The sequence below is a fragment of the Euprymna scolopes genome, chromosome 46, assembly GCF_053919585.1.
Source record: "Euprymna scolopes isolate OS-2025 chromosome 46, ASM5391958v1, whole genome shotgun sequence".
NCBI lineage: Eukaryota > Metazoa > Mollusca > Cephalopoda > Sepiida > Sepiolidae > Euprymna > Euprymna scolopes.
In genome coordinates this window covers 134,615,155-134,631,689 of record NC_136527.1, presented here as the reverse complement: position 1 = coordinate 134,631,689, position 16,535 = coordinate 134,615,155, and the positions used below count along the sequence as shown (strand labels likewise).

Here is a 16,535-nt window from a genome sequence, read left to right as displayed (position 1 = left end):
AATGAAATGAGTGTTTTTTATGTAATTTATTGATTGAGATTATGTGTTAATTATTACAGGAGGTGTTTGAATGGTGTGAGAAGGTTAACCTGTGTCTACAGTTAAATAATGTTCTTTTAATAAAAATTTACTTATTAATGGCGTTACAGATACATTGAGAGCATTGCCAAGGCTGCTGCGAAGAAAGTGGGCTCTCTCTACCGTGCTAGAAAACTACTTACGCCTGACAGTATCCTGTACCTCTATAAGGCCACCATTCGCCCATGTATGGAGTATTGTTGTCACATCTGGGCTGGTGCATCTGCTACTTGTCTCTCACTCCTGGACAGGGTTCAAAAGAGAGTCGCCAACCTGATAGGTCCTGAACTGTCATCTAAGCTTCAGCCTCTGTCCCATTAACGAAATGTTGCATTCCTCTGCCTGTTCTACAAGTATTTTAACGGTGAATGCTCTGACGAACAACAAGCACTTGTACCCCCTCAACGTGAATACCCCCGACAAACCAGACAAGCAGCTAAATCTCACCCCTTCACAGTAGAGATCCCTAGGTGTAAGAAAGCCTTCTACTCCAATAATTTTTTTCCCCAGAACTGCGAGACTTTGGAACTTCCTTTTCTGCTTTGCCAGCTGTACTGACATGCAGAAGTTCAAGTGCAATGTGAACAGACATCTTGCTACTCAACTCCCTTTATAATATCCCTGCAAGTTATGTCACCGATAGTAGCTCCCTACTTCAAAGTGGAACTGTGCCTTGTTTGGGGTGAAAATTGAATTAACAAAAAAAAAAAAAAAAAAAAAAAAAAAAATGTTGTAGTAATTGTTAGTAGTGGAAATTTATTAAATTGGATTACTTAAGGGGAACGGCTCATCAAGAACTTGTTTACATTGGACTTGAACACGACCATATTGCAGTCAAAAGTGAAAAGCAGGAAAACGGAAGGGAGTTCCGCAGGTGTGCAGTTCTAAGAAAGAAACTTTGTTCATGGAATCTACGTTCAGGCTCTGGCACAGGTAAAGAGTGGGGGAAATTATTGATAGTGTTTTCAGCAAGAGTGTTTCTCATGAATGTTTGGCAAGGGGGGACCATAGATTGGAGCTCAGACGGGCACTTGCCATGAAAATGATATTAAAGCAGAGACAGGCTCGCAACGTCTCTTCTGTGAGTATAACCCTTACCCCTCTCTCGTCCGAGGGCAAGGCCGCATCCGTCGCTATCCAGGTTCACTGGAGCATACTTGTGATGTACTTCTGGCCGTGTTCGTCGCTCCCAGCTCACAGGACCATAGATGCAACCCAGCAGGGCTACATTCTTACTTGTCTAGTGGTGGACCCCTCAAGGGTGACCAGACTCTCACTGGTCACTGGAAATATCTTCTGCTGCTCACGGCACGCGAAACGTGCATGACCATAAGTCCGTGTGGCAACATTGTCGATTTCGGCCGTCACTCTGGCTTTGTGCTGGATCCAGTCTGTCTCCTGCATCATCTGGCGTCGGGGGATATCTGAAACAAACTGTATCTTCATTCAGGCCGGCAAGCGAGAAACAAGGAAAAACTCTGGGACATTTTTATATAACGAAACTAAACAATTATAAGGGGGAAAGAAAAAGGGGGAAAGAAAAAAGGGGAAAGAAAGGGGGAAGGAAAAAGGGGGAAAGAAAAAGGGGGAAGGAAAAAGGGAGAAAGAAAAAGGGGGGAAAGAAAAAGGGGGGAAAGAAAAAGGAGAAAGGAAAAAGGGGGAAAGAAAAACGGGAAAGGAAAAAGGGGGAAAGTAAAAGGGGGAAGGGAAAAGGGGGAAAGAAAAACGGGGAAGGGAAAAGGGGGAAGGGAAAAGGGGGAAAGGAAAAAGGGAAAGAAAAAAAGGGAAAGGAAAAAGGGGAAAGGAAAAAGGGTGAAAGAAAGAGGGGGAAAGAAAAAGGGGGAAAGAAAAAGGGGAAAGGAAAAAGGAGGAAAGAAAAAGGGGGAAAGAAAAAGTGGGAAAGAAAAAGTGGGAAAGGGGGAAAGAAAAAGTGGGAAAGGGGGAAAGAAAAAGGGGGAAAGAAAAAGGGGGAAGGAAAAAGGGGGAAAGAAAAAGGGGGAAAGAAAAATGGGGAAAGAAAAATGGGGAAAAAAAAAGGGGGAAAAAAAAAGGGGGAAAGAAAAAGGGGGAAGGAAAAAGGGGGAAAGGAAAAAGGGGAAGAAAAAGGGGGAAAAAAGGGGGAAAGAAAAAGGGGGAAGGAAAAAGGGGAAAGAAAAAGGGGGAAAATAAAAAAAGACAAAAAGGGAATAAAAAAGAAAAAAGAAAACATGTTATACTCACTTGAAATCCCAAAAGTGACGTCATAAGCATGATTTGGGGTTTCATCTTAGCTGTGAAGTAGCCCTTCCTCCAAAAATATGCAGCAGGAAGAAGGAATGCAACCCCAATTAATCGACCCCACATACGGTGAGCATATTCCATATAATAAATGAATTTGAAATCGTTTAACGTCATTTCTCGCTCGGATATAACACTGAAAAAGAAAGGAAAGTTCACTGTACAGGGCTCAACCAGCCAATTTCTTTTACATCAATGGTTTTCACATGATCTGAAATAACAGCAAAGGGAGACTTGATTCGAAATATTTCTCATACATTATATCTCCCCTCTTACATTACAAACTCTTTTTCATTGTGCTAAGGGATCTTACATTTTAAGTGATATTCCACATCCAAACGATTTTTCATTGTGCTAAGGGATCTTACATTTTAAGTGATATTCCACATCCAAACTCTTTTTCATTGTCCTAAGGGATCTTACATTTTAAGTGATATTCCACATCCAAACGATTTTTCATTGTGCTAAGGGATCTTACATTTTAAGTGATATTCCACATCCAACCCCTTTTTCATTGTGCTAAGGGATCTTACATTTTAAGTGATATTCCACATCCAAACTCTTTTTCATTGTGCTAAGGGATCTTACATTTTAAGTGATATTCCACATCCAAACTCTTTTTCATTGTGCTAAGGGATCTTACATTTTAAGTGATATTCCACATCCAAACGATTTTTCATGGTGCTAAGGGATCTTACATTTTAAGTGATATTCCACATCCAAACTATTTTTCATTGTGCTAAGGGATCTTACATTTGAAGTGATATTCCACATCCAAACTCTTTTTCATTGTGCTAAGGGATCTTACATTTTAAGTGATATTCCACATCCAAACTCTTTTTCATTGTGCTAAGGGATCTTACATTTTAAGTGATATTCCACATCCAAACTCTTTTTCATTGTGCTAAGGGATCTTACATTTTAAGTGATATTCCACATCCAAACTCTTTTTCATTGTGCTAAGGGATCTTACATTTTAAGTTATATTCCACATCCAAACTCTTTTTCATTGTGCTAAGGGATCTTACATTTTAAGTGATATTCCACATCCAAACTCTTTTTCATTGTGCTAAGGGATCTTACATTTTAAGTGATATTCCACATCCAAACTCTTTTTTATTGTGCTAAGGGATCTTACATTTTAAGTGATATTCCACATCCAAACTCTTTTTCATTGTGCTAAGGGATCTTACATTTTAAGTGATATTCCACATCCAAACTCTTTTTCATTGTGCTAAGGGATCTTACATTTTAAGTGATATTCCACATCCAAACTCTTTTTCATTGTGCTAAGGGATCTTACATTTTAAGTGATATTCCACATCCAAACTCTTTTTCATTGTGCTAAGGGATCTTACATTTTAAGTGATATTCCACATCCAAACTCTTTTTCATTGTGCTAAGGGATCTTACATTTTAAGTGATATTCCACATCCAAACCCTTTTTGCTAAACCTTTTATTGTTTAAATTATTTGAATTATTTAAAATAAAATTGAAAAGATATTATTCACTCAGTAGTGAGCTTGTCGCTGAAAGAAATACAATCGCCAAAAGATCAGCTTTTTATTATTTCTAATCGCCACTGTGAAAAATCAATCGCAAATAGGACTGTTTCACTCGCAATGTAGAGCCCTGCTCAGAAAGATAAACAGAAATAATACGGCTGACGAGAGCCTTACATTATTTACCATTAACTGGTCCCCCTTATGTTAGGCTTGAAACCGACGGTACCAATGGTTTTCTGACGTTCTGTACAGTTTTAAATATATATATTGAATTTTATTTTTTTGTAATCAAGCACTTTAATGAAATTCCTTCCCCAAAACAGTGAATATATATATATATATATATATATATATATATAACTACTTCATTTATTCACATTAATTTAATATACGAAAGTATAGATTTATGCGTAAACTTAAAGTATTTACTTCAAAAGTTCTCAATACGTAGGTAGAGCTAGTTAGTAATTTATAAAATATATATGGCGATTAAGCCACACTGAATATTCTGCGTTTCATCAAACTATAGGATTAGTCAGGCTTATGCGCGAATTCTGTGGTTGCTTCTTGTTTTTATATATGTTGAGGATTTCTGGTTAGCCAATCAGCTTTCTAGTATCCACCGCGCCCCTTCCTATCAGCCAATGGGCATGCATTTTATCACCTTTGTTTGATAAAATGCATGCCCATTGGCTGATTGGCTAATCAGAAATCCTCAACATATATAAAAACAAGAAGCAACCACAGAATTCGCGCATAAGCCTGACGAATCCTATAGTTGGATGAAACGCAGAATATTCAGTGTAGCTTAATCGTCATATATATTTTATAAATTACTATATATATATATATATATATATATATATATATATGTGTGTGTGTGTATATATATATATATTATATATATAAATTACAATTAAATTTACCAAAATGATCCAAGATGGTAAAATTAAAGTATATTATAAATATTAAAGAATTAATATTTATAAAATTATCTCAGCCAGATGTAAAAGCTCTATAAAACCAAATAGGAGATAGAGCTTATAATGCGAGCAAACAGTTAATAAATATATATATGTTGAGGATTTCTAGTTTTGAAGTAAATACGTAAAGTTTACGCATAAATCTATACTTTTGTATATTAAATTTATGTGAATAAATGAAGTAGTTATACTTAGCTCCTAAAACAGTCGAGCACTCTCAAAAGAATTTATTTCACCACATTAAAAATAGATATGGAAAGAGTTAATTTCGAAACATCGCTAAAAAACATCCCCACACCCAGCAAGCATAGCTATATTATTGATAAAATGCATGCCCATTGACTGATAGGAAGGGGCGCAGTGGATACTAGAAAGCTGATTGGCCAACTAGAAATCCTCAACATATATAAAAACAAGAAACAACCACAGAATTCGCGCATAAGCCTGACGAATCCTATAGTTGGATGAAACGCAGAATATTCAGTGTAGCTTAATCGCCATATATATTTTATAAATTACTATATATATATATATATATATATATATATATATATATATATATATATATATATATGTGTGTGTGTGTATATATATATATATATATATATATATATATATATATAAAATAAAAATTACAATTAAATTTACCAAAATGATCCAAGATGGTAAAACTAAAGTATATTATAAATATTAAAGAATTAATATTTATAAAATTATCTCAGCCAGATGTAAAAGCTCGATAAAACCAAATAGGAGATAGAGCTTATAATGCGAGCAAACAGTTAATAAAACATGTTAAAAACACTTTGAAATGAGTTAAAAACATATTTAATCTGAAAAGGAAACACTAGATAAATGGATAGTCCTTAATCCACGGAGTTTCGAAGAAATACTTTCCTTCTCATCAGAGGGTAGGAATTAGCAAAATGCGGGAACGGATTTTGCATGCAGAAGTATTTGATGAAACAACAAGTAAGTCAAAGATCTTACTTGAAAACAAAAAAAGTGAAGCAGAGGGAATATGGTGGAGAAAAAAGTGATTACACATGAATGGATAATCTGGTGGAAGATAAAAACATCCAGTGACGGTAAAATCCAAATGTAAAACTTCAAGAAAGTTAAAAGAATTTCCATTTGTACAAGTAAAATCCGAGGAAATCCTGTAATTGGAAGAAGATGGTCCATAATAATCCAAAGGCAGAAATCCATGGAATAATTCACAAAAATGTGTACAGGGAAAAAAAAGGAAAAAATTCAAATAATATTAATAAAAGAAAAATAAGATATGCTTTTCACTCTACTGCCGAGACATAAATATATATATATATATATATATATATATATATATAGGGTGACCCAAATTCGAAGCTATCTCTTTACAACCCTTCCTTTTCATAACCTATCATACTTTCATAAATCAGAGTCCATTTTCTGTAGGCTGTTTTTGAACCCGGTCAAAGACAGGTACTTTTGCTAGTATATATATATATATATATATATATATATATATATATATATATATATTTATAGATGTGGTTGTACTTACAATTTATATTCTGGGAATAATTTATATTTTTCAAATTCTTCGATCCATTCTTGTTGTGTTTGTGGCGGCTTCATGTCTTTCAGTAATTTCCAATCAACCATTGAAAGACCAGATTCTGTTAATCTAAAAAAGAACATATATATTTATTTTTTTTTAAGTTCAATAAAAAGCGCTTGATTTTAAAGAAATGAAAAATCATTTTTGTTACGGATCTGGGCTGGTTTTTATTTACTTTTTATTTTTAACTAGCGGAGGTGCCTGGCATTGCCCGGGTGTTTAAAGGTGTGTATGTGGGCGGGAGGGGAGGGTTGTTAGATCAAAACAACCCTGTTTGAAAAAAAAAAAAAAAAAAAAAAAATGTGTCCCGGGTGTTTGCAGGTGTAAAAGACAAAAAAAGTTTTGGTAGGGAAGTAGTCTTGAACCTAAAGCCTTGAGGCTAAGGCGGAAAAACAGCCTAACACATTACCCCAACGCTAAGGGCTCTCTATTGACTGTGCCGCTGGTCCCAAAGGGCTCTCTATCCACGAACTATCATTCTTCGGGGCCTGTGGCGCAGTGGATAGATACATTGAATCTCTACGGTTCCAGGTGAGAATTGTCTGAAGGTAGCGGTTTCAATCCTACCCAAAGCCGGCCAGAGGCTTACTTGCCCAAAACGTGGTGAGACGGCAACAACTACGGAAGGCAGTAATTGCTGCGAAAGCAGTCAGGAGATTCAGAGTTCCTATCCTGTCGCAGCTACCACCTGACGAAGGCCAGAGGAATAGTTGGCCGAAACGTTGTGAAACAACTAAGAAAGATGAGGATAATAGTCCGCAATAAATTAATAAATAATACTCATCTGAATTGCAATTAAAATAATATACCATTTGGAAGATCAGATAATATAAAACATGGATTTATAAGACATAAAAAAAATTCAGCCTTGATCGCCTTTCGGTGCCCGTGGCATAGTGCATAGAGACGTTGGTAAGAATTGTCTGAAGATAGCGGTTTCAATCCTACCCGAAGCCGGCCAGAGGCTTACTTGGCCAAAACGTGCTGACAACAACTATGGATGGCAGTAATCATCAACGCTCTGATCCCCATCTGGCATCAATTGTGATGGATGGCTCTCGTCTGGGTGAGGCCCCGTGTTTTGACAAGCTTCTGTGTTTGACCTTTACTCCTGATCTGAAATGGAACACGTACATGAAGTCTGTTGCCAAGGTTGCTGGAAAGATGGTGGGATCCTTCTACCGCTCCAGAAGATATCTCACTACTGATGCAATTCTCTATCTATATAAAAGCCAAGTGCATAGAGACGTTGAATCTCTATGGTTCCAAGTGAGAATCGTCTGAAGATAGCAGTTTCAAATCCTACCCAAAGCCGACCAGAGGAATAGTTGGCCAAAAACGTGGTGAAACAACAACTATGGATGGCAGTGATTGCTGAGAATGCAGTTAGGAGATTCGAAGTTCCTATCCGTCGCGGTTACCACCTGACGAAGGTCAGAGGAATAGTTGGCTGGAACAACATCCAAGAAAGATGAGGAAAATAGTCCACGATAAATAAACTAATAATTCCAACTGAATAATATATATTTATAATAAAAGAAACAATAATAAAAACAATATGTTCTCTAGAGTGCAATGTAGAATAACATATTTTGGACTAAGTTACTGCATAGAGGCATGTGAAGCTTCCTCCCCAGGCGATTTCACGGATTTCGATGACAATAAAAATATAGGAGTGTGAAATATTCAGTAATTTATTTTTATTTCGGACTATTATTCTCGTCTTTATTAGTTGTTGTTTTTCATCTTTTATTGGTTTGTTTATTCACAACGTTTCGGCCTTCGTCAGGTGGTAACCGCGACGGATAGGAACTTTGAATCTCCTAACTGCATTCTCAGCCATCACTGCCATCCGTAGTTGTTGTCGTCTTACCACATTTTGGCCAAGTAAACCTCTGGCACACTTTGGGTGGGATTGAAACCGCTATCTTCAGACAATGCTCATCTGGATTCGTCTATCAACTGCGCCACGGGCCCCGAAGGGCGATCAAGGTTGGATTCTTTGATCTTATAAATCCATCCTCATCTCAATAATGAATTGCAATTAAAATAATATACCATTTGGAAGATCAGATAATATAAAACATGGATTTATAAGACATAAAAAAAATTCAGCCTTGATCGCCTTTCGGTGCCCGTGGCATAGTGCATAGAGACGTTGGTAAGAATTGTCTGAAGATAGCGGTTTCAATCCTACCCGAAGCCGGCCAGAGGCTTACTTGGCCAAAACGTGCTGACAACAACTATGGATGGCAGTAATCATCAACGCTCTGATCCCCATCTGGCATCAATTGTGATGGATGGCTCTCGTCTGGGTGAGGCCCCGTGTTTTGACAAGCTTCTGTGTTTGACCTTTACTCCTGATCTGAAATATTAGTTGTTGCTTTTCATCTTTTATTGGTTTGTTTATTCACAACGTTTTGGCCAACTATTCCTCTGGCCTTCGTCATCTGTAGTTGTCGTCGTCTTACCATATATAATGCTCATCTCAAAAATGAATTCCAATTAAGGAATAATATATATATGAAATATTCATTGATCATCATTCAACCCGAGCAATGTCGGGTCACCCTGCTAGTATATATCTATGTTTTTATAAAAATTTTATTAGTTACATATGTGTGTATATGTTTCAGTAGAGTCCCAATTCACTGAAACATGTATGCACATGTGTAACCAATAATGTTTGTATAATAAACAGACTATATACCAGCTTTGTCCTACATTGAGCACTCTTTGATAATCACACAAGTTTCATTGGATTTACATCTAAGAAACCAATCGACACACCAGGTATACATATATATAATATATTTATAATCTCTATATATAATACAACTTTGCTCTGTGTGTGTGTGAGTTCGTTTATATATTGCTAGCTCAAATGTTCAACCCAAACCGATTAAAAAGCTTGCCCTATATATATATATAATACGAGCAAACAGTTAATAAAACATGTTAAAAAACACTTTGAAAAAGAGTTAAAAACATATTTAATCTGAAAAGGAAACACTAGATAAGTGGATAGTCCTTAATACGCGGAGTTTCGAAGAAATACTTTCCTTCTCATAAGAGGGTAGGAATTAGCAAAATGCGGGATCGGATTTTGCATGCAAAAGTATTTGATGAAACAACAAGTCAAAGATCTTATTTGATAACAAAAAAAGTGAAGAAAGGTGAAGAAAAAGGTGATTACACATGAATGGATAGTCTGGTGGAAGATAAATAATCCAGTGACGGTAAAATCCAAATGTAAAACTTCAAGAAAGTTAAAAGAATTTCCATTTGCACAAGTAAAATCCAAGGAAATCCCGTAATTGGAAGAAGATGGTCCATAATAATCCAAAGGCATATATATATATATATAATTTATTTATAATGTCTATATATAATATAATATATTTATAATCTCTACAAATATATAAATACAACTTTGTGTGTGTGTGTGTTTGAGTTCATTCCTTATAGATTCCGAAACAGCTGAAAAGACTCACTTTAAAATTTACAGAACTTTAGTGTAGAAGTCTAAGAGTGATCTTAGTTAAGTTTTGTCTCAGAATACTCCCGATAATTACCGATAATCGAAACCGTTATTTTAATTTATCCATCATCGGTAAAGCCATTTATTCCATGTCGCCGCTTAGTGACAATGATAGAACAACGGGCCGTGGAAATTCTACTGTGGGTAAGTTAATAGTGTATTTTTTTTGTTTTGATTTTTTTTTTTTTTTTTTGTATGATTTGGTCTGTAGGTTCAAACCCTGCACGTGAATTTCTTAATTTTCTTTCATTAACTGCACAGAATTTTATAAGACTTGAAAATTTACGTGTTTTTGTCTGTTACTTTGCATGACGTGATCTGTAGTTTCAAACCCCGCACATAAATTTCTTGGGTTTTTTTTTTTTTTTTTTTTTTTTGTCATATGGAAAGAAGTTTATATAAAATAATTTTATAAAAGAAACAGTAGGTTTTCTAGAGTGCAATGTAGAATAACATATTTTGGACTAAGTTATTGCATGGAGGCACGTGAAGCTTCTCCCTGGGCGATTTCACGGATTTCGATGACAATAAAAATATAGGATGGTGAAACATTCGTTAATCATCATTCAATCCCGGGCAATGTCAGGTCTCCGTGCTAGTATATATCTGTTTTTATAAAAAAACGTTATTAGTTACATATGTGTGCACATGTTTCAGTAGAGTCCCAATTCACTGAAACATGTATGCACATGTGTAACCAATGTTTATATAATAAACAGACTATATACCAGCTCTGTCCTGCATTGAGCACTCTTTGATAATCACGCAAGTTTCATTGGATTTACATCTAAGAAACCAATCGATACAACCGGTATATATATATATATAATAGGAGCAAACAGTTAATAAAACATGTTAAAAAACACTTTGAAAAAGAGTTAAAAACATATTTAATCTGAAAAGGAAACACTAGATAAGTGGATAGTCCTTAACCCGCGGAGTTTCGAAGAAATACTTTCCTTCTCATCAGAGGGTGGGAATTAGCAAAATGCGGGATCGGATTTTGCATGCAAAAGTATTTGATGGAACAACAAGTAAGTCAAAGATCTTACTTGAAAACACCAGGTATACATATATATATATATAATATATTTATAATCTCTATAAATATATATAACTTTGCTCTGTGTGTGTGTGTGTGTGTGAGTTCGTTTATATATTGCTAGCTCAAATGTTCAACCCAAACCGATTAAAAAGCTTGCCCTATCTCTGAATACCCTTTATGTAAAATTTCAAATGTTTAGACCAGAAATTGTTTGAGTAATTTGGTAGAGACCGCAGCAGTCAAATTTTTTCTTAACTTTTACCCCTATTATGATCCATTAAATTTATTGTTTTGGGCTCAAATCAAATTATAAAGTTTAATCCATGTCCAAGAAACCTATATCTAAAATTTCAAGTGTTTAGACCCAAAATTGTCGGAGGAGTTTGGCAGAGTTCTAAAAGGTCAAATCGTTGAACTTTGACCCCTTAAAAGGCAAATTTCTGGCCGAAAACCGATTAAAAAGATTTTCCCAAATCTCAATACCCCTTATGTCAAATCTCGAGTTTGTAGACCGAAAATTGGCCAAGTTATTGTGTAGGGAAATGTACACAGACAGACATTTTTACTTTTATAGATATACTAGCAGGAGGTACCCGGCATTGCCCGGGTGCTTGTAAGTGTGTGCATTGGGGGAGGGGGAAGGCAAAGAAAAACAAAAAAAAGGAAACTTAACCCTGTTTAAATATTTAAAAAACAAAAACGATAAAAAACAGCGATTTTAAAAATGGAAAAAAAAAAAAATGGGGGGGGGGGCTTGGTGACAAGTCGGCTCGAACCTGGAGCCTTGAGGCCCATAGGTTGAGCCTGAACACCTGTGCTACAGCGACAGTCAATGTAAGAGCGATTAAAAAGTGAATGTCAAACATCATACTGTTCCGCAGTTTTTTATGAGGTCAAACTGTTTTACTGCGGGATAGTTGCCAGTGACGTTTACATCGCTGTTTTTATATAGAAAAGTGATAGCAACATGCGGCGATCCAAAAATGTGGAATATTTATCTTTTGAAAGTCGGGCAAATTAAATAGACAGGCAACCCCCGTTGTTAACTCGTACATATTATGATTTAGATGTGATATAAAAAGTTTTAAGAAGCGATACCCACGAGAAGGCGTCAGAAAAAAGCCTTTCTCGGACATACACGAAAACGCACACACAAACATTTTCGCTTTTATATATATAGATAGATTTATTATGCTAATTATTATAATACATTATTAATTATTATTTATTTTATAATTATAGCATAATTATTAATTATGTTATTAATTATTATACATATACTGCATTGCCCGGGTGTGGAGAGGTTTTATGGCAAGGGCACTGATCAAAACGTTTCAAATCCCCCTTGTTATGACGTATCCCAGTCCTACTGGGGACGGTAGAGATGGGTGACGTAATGAAATACATTAAAAAAAAAAAAAAGTTTCCTAGGTTCCTTGATAATGCGTTGTTATAGGAATGGGACAACCGTCCCGAAGACAACAATAAAATGAAATGTACTGGACAACGAAATCACATAAGAAATAACGAGGACAAATATCGTTGAAAAATTAACAAACTTAAATATGCCTAACTAAATTAAATGATTTAAATTCTACCGAGAGGAAAATATATCAACAGTCAATGTTCACATAAAACAAGAAATCGTCTGCTCAATTAGATACAGGTTCTAGGGTAAGAGAGAGATGTTGAAGAAATGTAAGTTTTGGTTGAAAAACTCACTTAATGTCCTTTGAAAGAATAGGGGCTGAGAAAATAAAATAAAATAAAAACAGTTGGGAAAGCGGAATCCCGGAAGGGAGTTCCAAAGACCTGCAGTTCTGGGGAAGAAACTATTGGAGTAAAAGGCTTTCTTACACCTAGGAATCTCTACTGTAAAGGGGTGGAACTTAGTTGCTAGTCGGGTTTGTCGGGGGTAGTCACGTCAAGGAGGTACAAGTGCTTGCAGTTCGTCAGAGCATTCACCATTAAAGTATTTGTAGAACAGGCAGAGGGATGAAACATTTCGTCGATGGGACAGAGGATGAAGCTTAGATGACAGTTCAGGACCTATCAGGTTGGCGACTCTCTTTTGAACCCTGTCCAGGAGCGAGAGACAAGCAGCAGATGCACCAGCCCAGATGTGACAACAGTACTCCATACATGGGCGAATGGTTGCCTTATAGAGGTATAGGATACTGGCAGGCGTAAGTAGTTTTCTAGCACAGTAGAGGGAGCCAACCTTCTTTGCAGCAGCCTTGGCAATGCTCTCAATGTATATATTCCAGTTCATGTTCCCTGTGAACGTTAGGCCGAGGAGTTTGAAAGAATAGGGGTTGAGAAAATAAAATAAAATAAAAACATATAGAATAACAGCAAAAAAAAAACAAAAAACCGAAGGACCTTTTGGGAAGGGAACTCTGTTCTCTTCTTATGTAATTAATGGAGTCGAATAGAAACCATCATCCGTATTTTATAAAGCAAAGGAAATGTCCGTTCAGTGTTCAATGTTCAGCACGGACAGACGAAGGTGAGAGAGAGATGTTGGAGATATGTTAAATTTTGAACTATTGAAAATCTCTGTGTAAAACGAGAAAATAATTTCAAAACAAAATATATTTTAACAGCGATTTTAAAAATGAAAAAAAAAAAAAATGGGGGGGGGGGCTTGGTGACAAGTCGGCTCGAACCTGGAGCCTTGAGGCCCATAGGTTGAGCCTGAACACCTGTGCTACAGCGACAGTCAATGTAAGAGCGATTAAAAAGTGAATGTCAAACATCATACTGTTCCGCAGTTTTTAATGAGGTCAAATCGTTTTTCTGCGGGATAGTTGCCAGTGACGTTTACATCGCTGTTTTTATATAGGAAAGTGATAGCAACACGCGGCGATCCAAAAATGTGAAATATTTATCTTTTGAAAGTCGGGCAAATTAAATAGGCAACCCCCATTGTTAACTCATAAAAACATATAGGAAAACAGCAAAAAAAAAAAAAAAAACGAAGGACCTTTTGGGAAGGGAACTCTGTTCTCTTCTTAATTAGTTAATGGAGTCCAGTAGAAACCATCATCCGTATTTCATAAAGCAAAGGAAATGTCCGTTCAATGTTCAATGTTCAGCGCGGACAGACAAAGGTGAGAGAGAGATGTTGGAGAAATGAAAGTTTTGATTGAAAAACTCACTTAATGTCCTTTGAAATGTGACCTTCCTTTCGTCTCTTTTTTTAATATATATATTTCTTTCCTGTAAATTGTTTATGTTTGATTACGCGCGTGCAGGTTAATTTTCATATTTTTGTCCTTCGGATTATTTATGTTTCATTACGCGCGTGCATGTTAATTGCTCCAAATATTCGTTTTCCGAAGCTCATCGAAGCCCTTGATTTATAGTAAAAGGTTCACTACTCTATGGTTACTTCCTTCGCTGGGTTTATTCTTTTGTTGAGTCAATATTCTAACTTAGACCGCTGACCAAAACAGATCTTTATCGTCGCCGCCAACATCAGCTGATGTCGTTGATATTTACCTCCACGACGCCGCTACCACACTGTCGTTGCCTTTCGCCGGCTTCGCCACCCCGACCTTCGCTGACTTACATCTTGTCGCTTTGAAGCGCGAAGCTCCACTGACTGTTGACAACTTTTTTCAGTCCCCTCTCTCTTTCTCTCTCTCTCTATATATATATATGTATATATATACAGTTTAACTCTCTTTACATAGGCATCACCACTTATCAAGGCTAAGAGGCCACTCGAGGATAAGAGTTAAAGAGTGTATAATAATAAATTGGACAATATAGTAAACGTTAGTAATGGAAATCCGGTAAATTTGTTAGCTTAAATGGAACGGCTCATCAAGAACTTGTTTACGTTGGACTTGAAGACAACCATATTATAGACAGCTGGAAAGCAGGAAAATAGTAGACAGTTCCACAGGCGTGCAGTTCTAAGAAAGAAGCTTTGTTCATGGAATCTATGTTTAGGTTTAGGCACAGATAAAGAATGGGGGGAATTATTGATAGTGTTTTCAGCTAGACGAGTGTTTCTTGTGAAAGTTTGGTAAGGGGGGATCATAGATTGAAGCTCAGTCGAGCACTTGCTGTGGAAATAACGATAAAGCAAAGACAAACTCACTACAATCTCTTCTGTGAGAAAGAGGTTGCAGGGAAGTGAAAAGGACATCTACGAGGCTACAAAGTCTATTTTGAACTCTATCAAGGCAGGATAAGTCCTTTCTAGCAGCTTCTGCCCAGATGTGGCAACAATACTCCATCCTTAGACGTACTTCGTTATTAAGAGTAAATTATTGCTATACATATACAACGTGACAGGGGTGTCAAATATAGGTATTGTCCATAAAACAGCTCGGGTTCATACCTTGTAACTCCTCCTAAAACGACAGCACCAAAAACCATTCCTGCACAGCCAAAAAGCCATTTCCCAACCACTCTTTTGGTCGTTATTGAGACGGATACTCGAGCGGATTCAGCTGCGAATGCGCTTTTCTGTCGAAAGCCAGGTTTACAGCGGCCAACAAACTGAAAATAAAAACAAAAATAGATAAAATTCCTCCCGTTAGATTGTAACACAAACATTCCTTTCTTTCAAAACATTCTCTCTGCATAACCTTTTCTACATAACAGTTAAGAAATCTATGATAATAATCGTGCAGACCTTTGGCATTGCCCGTCACAACATAACACAGATACTACGCTGTGATCATAACAGGATGAGTGCCGTTTTGATTATGGATATTAGGATAGGGAAATATTTATAGACTGACTTTCAATTGATAATGAGACAGAGGTTATGGGTATTATGAAACAAATATTATAAAAATAAATATTTTTTTTTTTTACACAGGCATCACCACATTATCAAGGCCAAGAGGCACTCAAGGATAAGGGGTTAAAGAGTGTACAGTAGAAATTGGACAATATAGTAATCATTAGTAATGAAAATTCGGTAAACTTATATGGAACGGCTCATCAAGAACTTATTTACGTTAGACACAATCATATTGTACTCAGCCGGAAAGCAGGAAAACGGAAGACAATTCCACAGGCGTGCAGTTCTAAGAAAGAAGCTTTGTTCATGGAACCTACGTTTAGGTTTAGGCACAGATAAAGAGTGGGGGGAATTATTGATAGTGTTTTCAGCTAGACGAGTGTTTCTTGTGAAAGTTTGGCGAGGGGGGGGGGACCATAGACTGAAGCTCAGTCAAACACTTTCCATGAAAATAACGATACATCAGAGACAAACTCGCAACATCTCTTCTGTGAGATAGAGGTTGCAGGGAAGAGAAAAGGACATCTCCTACGATGCTATGAAGTCTATTTTGAACTCTATCAAGGCAGGCCAAGTTCTTTCTAGCAGCTCCTGCCCAGATGTGGCAACAGTACTCCATCATCGGATGCAGACACTTTAGTTGATCTTTATGTGTGTGTGTGTGTGTGTGTGTGTGTGTGTGTTTGTATATGCATGTGCTTATGTGTGTGTTTGTATTCATGTGTGTGTTTGTGTGT

The 16,535-nt window shown here is 36.5% G+C and overlaps 1 protein-coding gene across 1 annotated transcript in view; it reads right to left on the bottom strand.

Annotated features, from left to right (window-relative positions):
- LOC145271135 (heme A synthase COX15-like) overlaps positions 1–16,535 on the bottom strand; it is a 64,024-nt gene that overhangs the window by 27,906 nt on the left and 19,583 nt on the right. The window contains exons 2-4 of the mRNA XM_080126672.1: positions 15,388–15,548; positions 6,391–6,513; positions 2,299–2,491 (exon numbers count right to left, since the gene is read on the bottom strand). Coding sequence (XP_079982798.1) covers positions 2,299–2,491; positions 6,391–6,513; positions 15,388–15,548 — 477 coding nt within the window. The remainder of the gene's footprint in view (positions 1–2,298; positions 2,492–6,390; positions 6,514–15,387; positions 15,549–16,535) is intronic.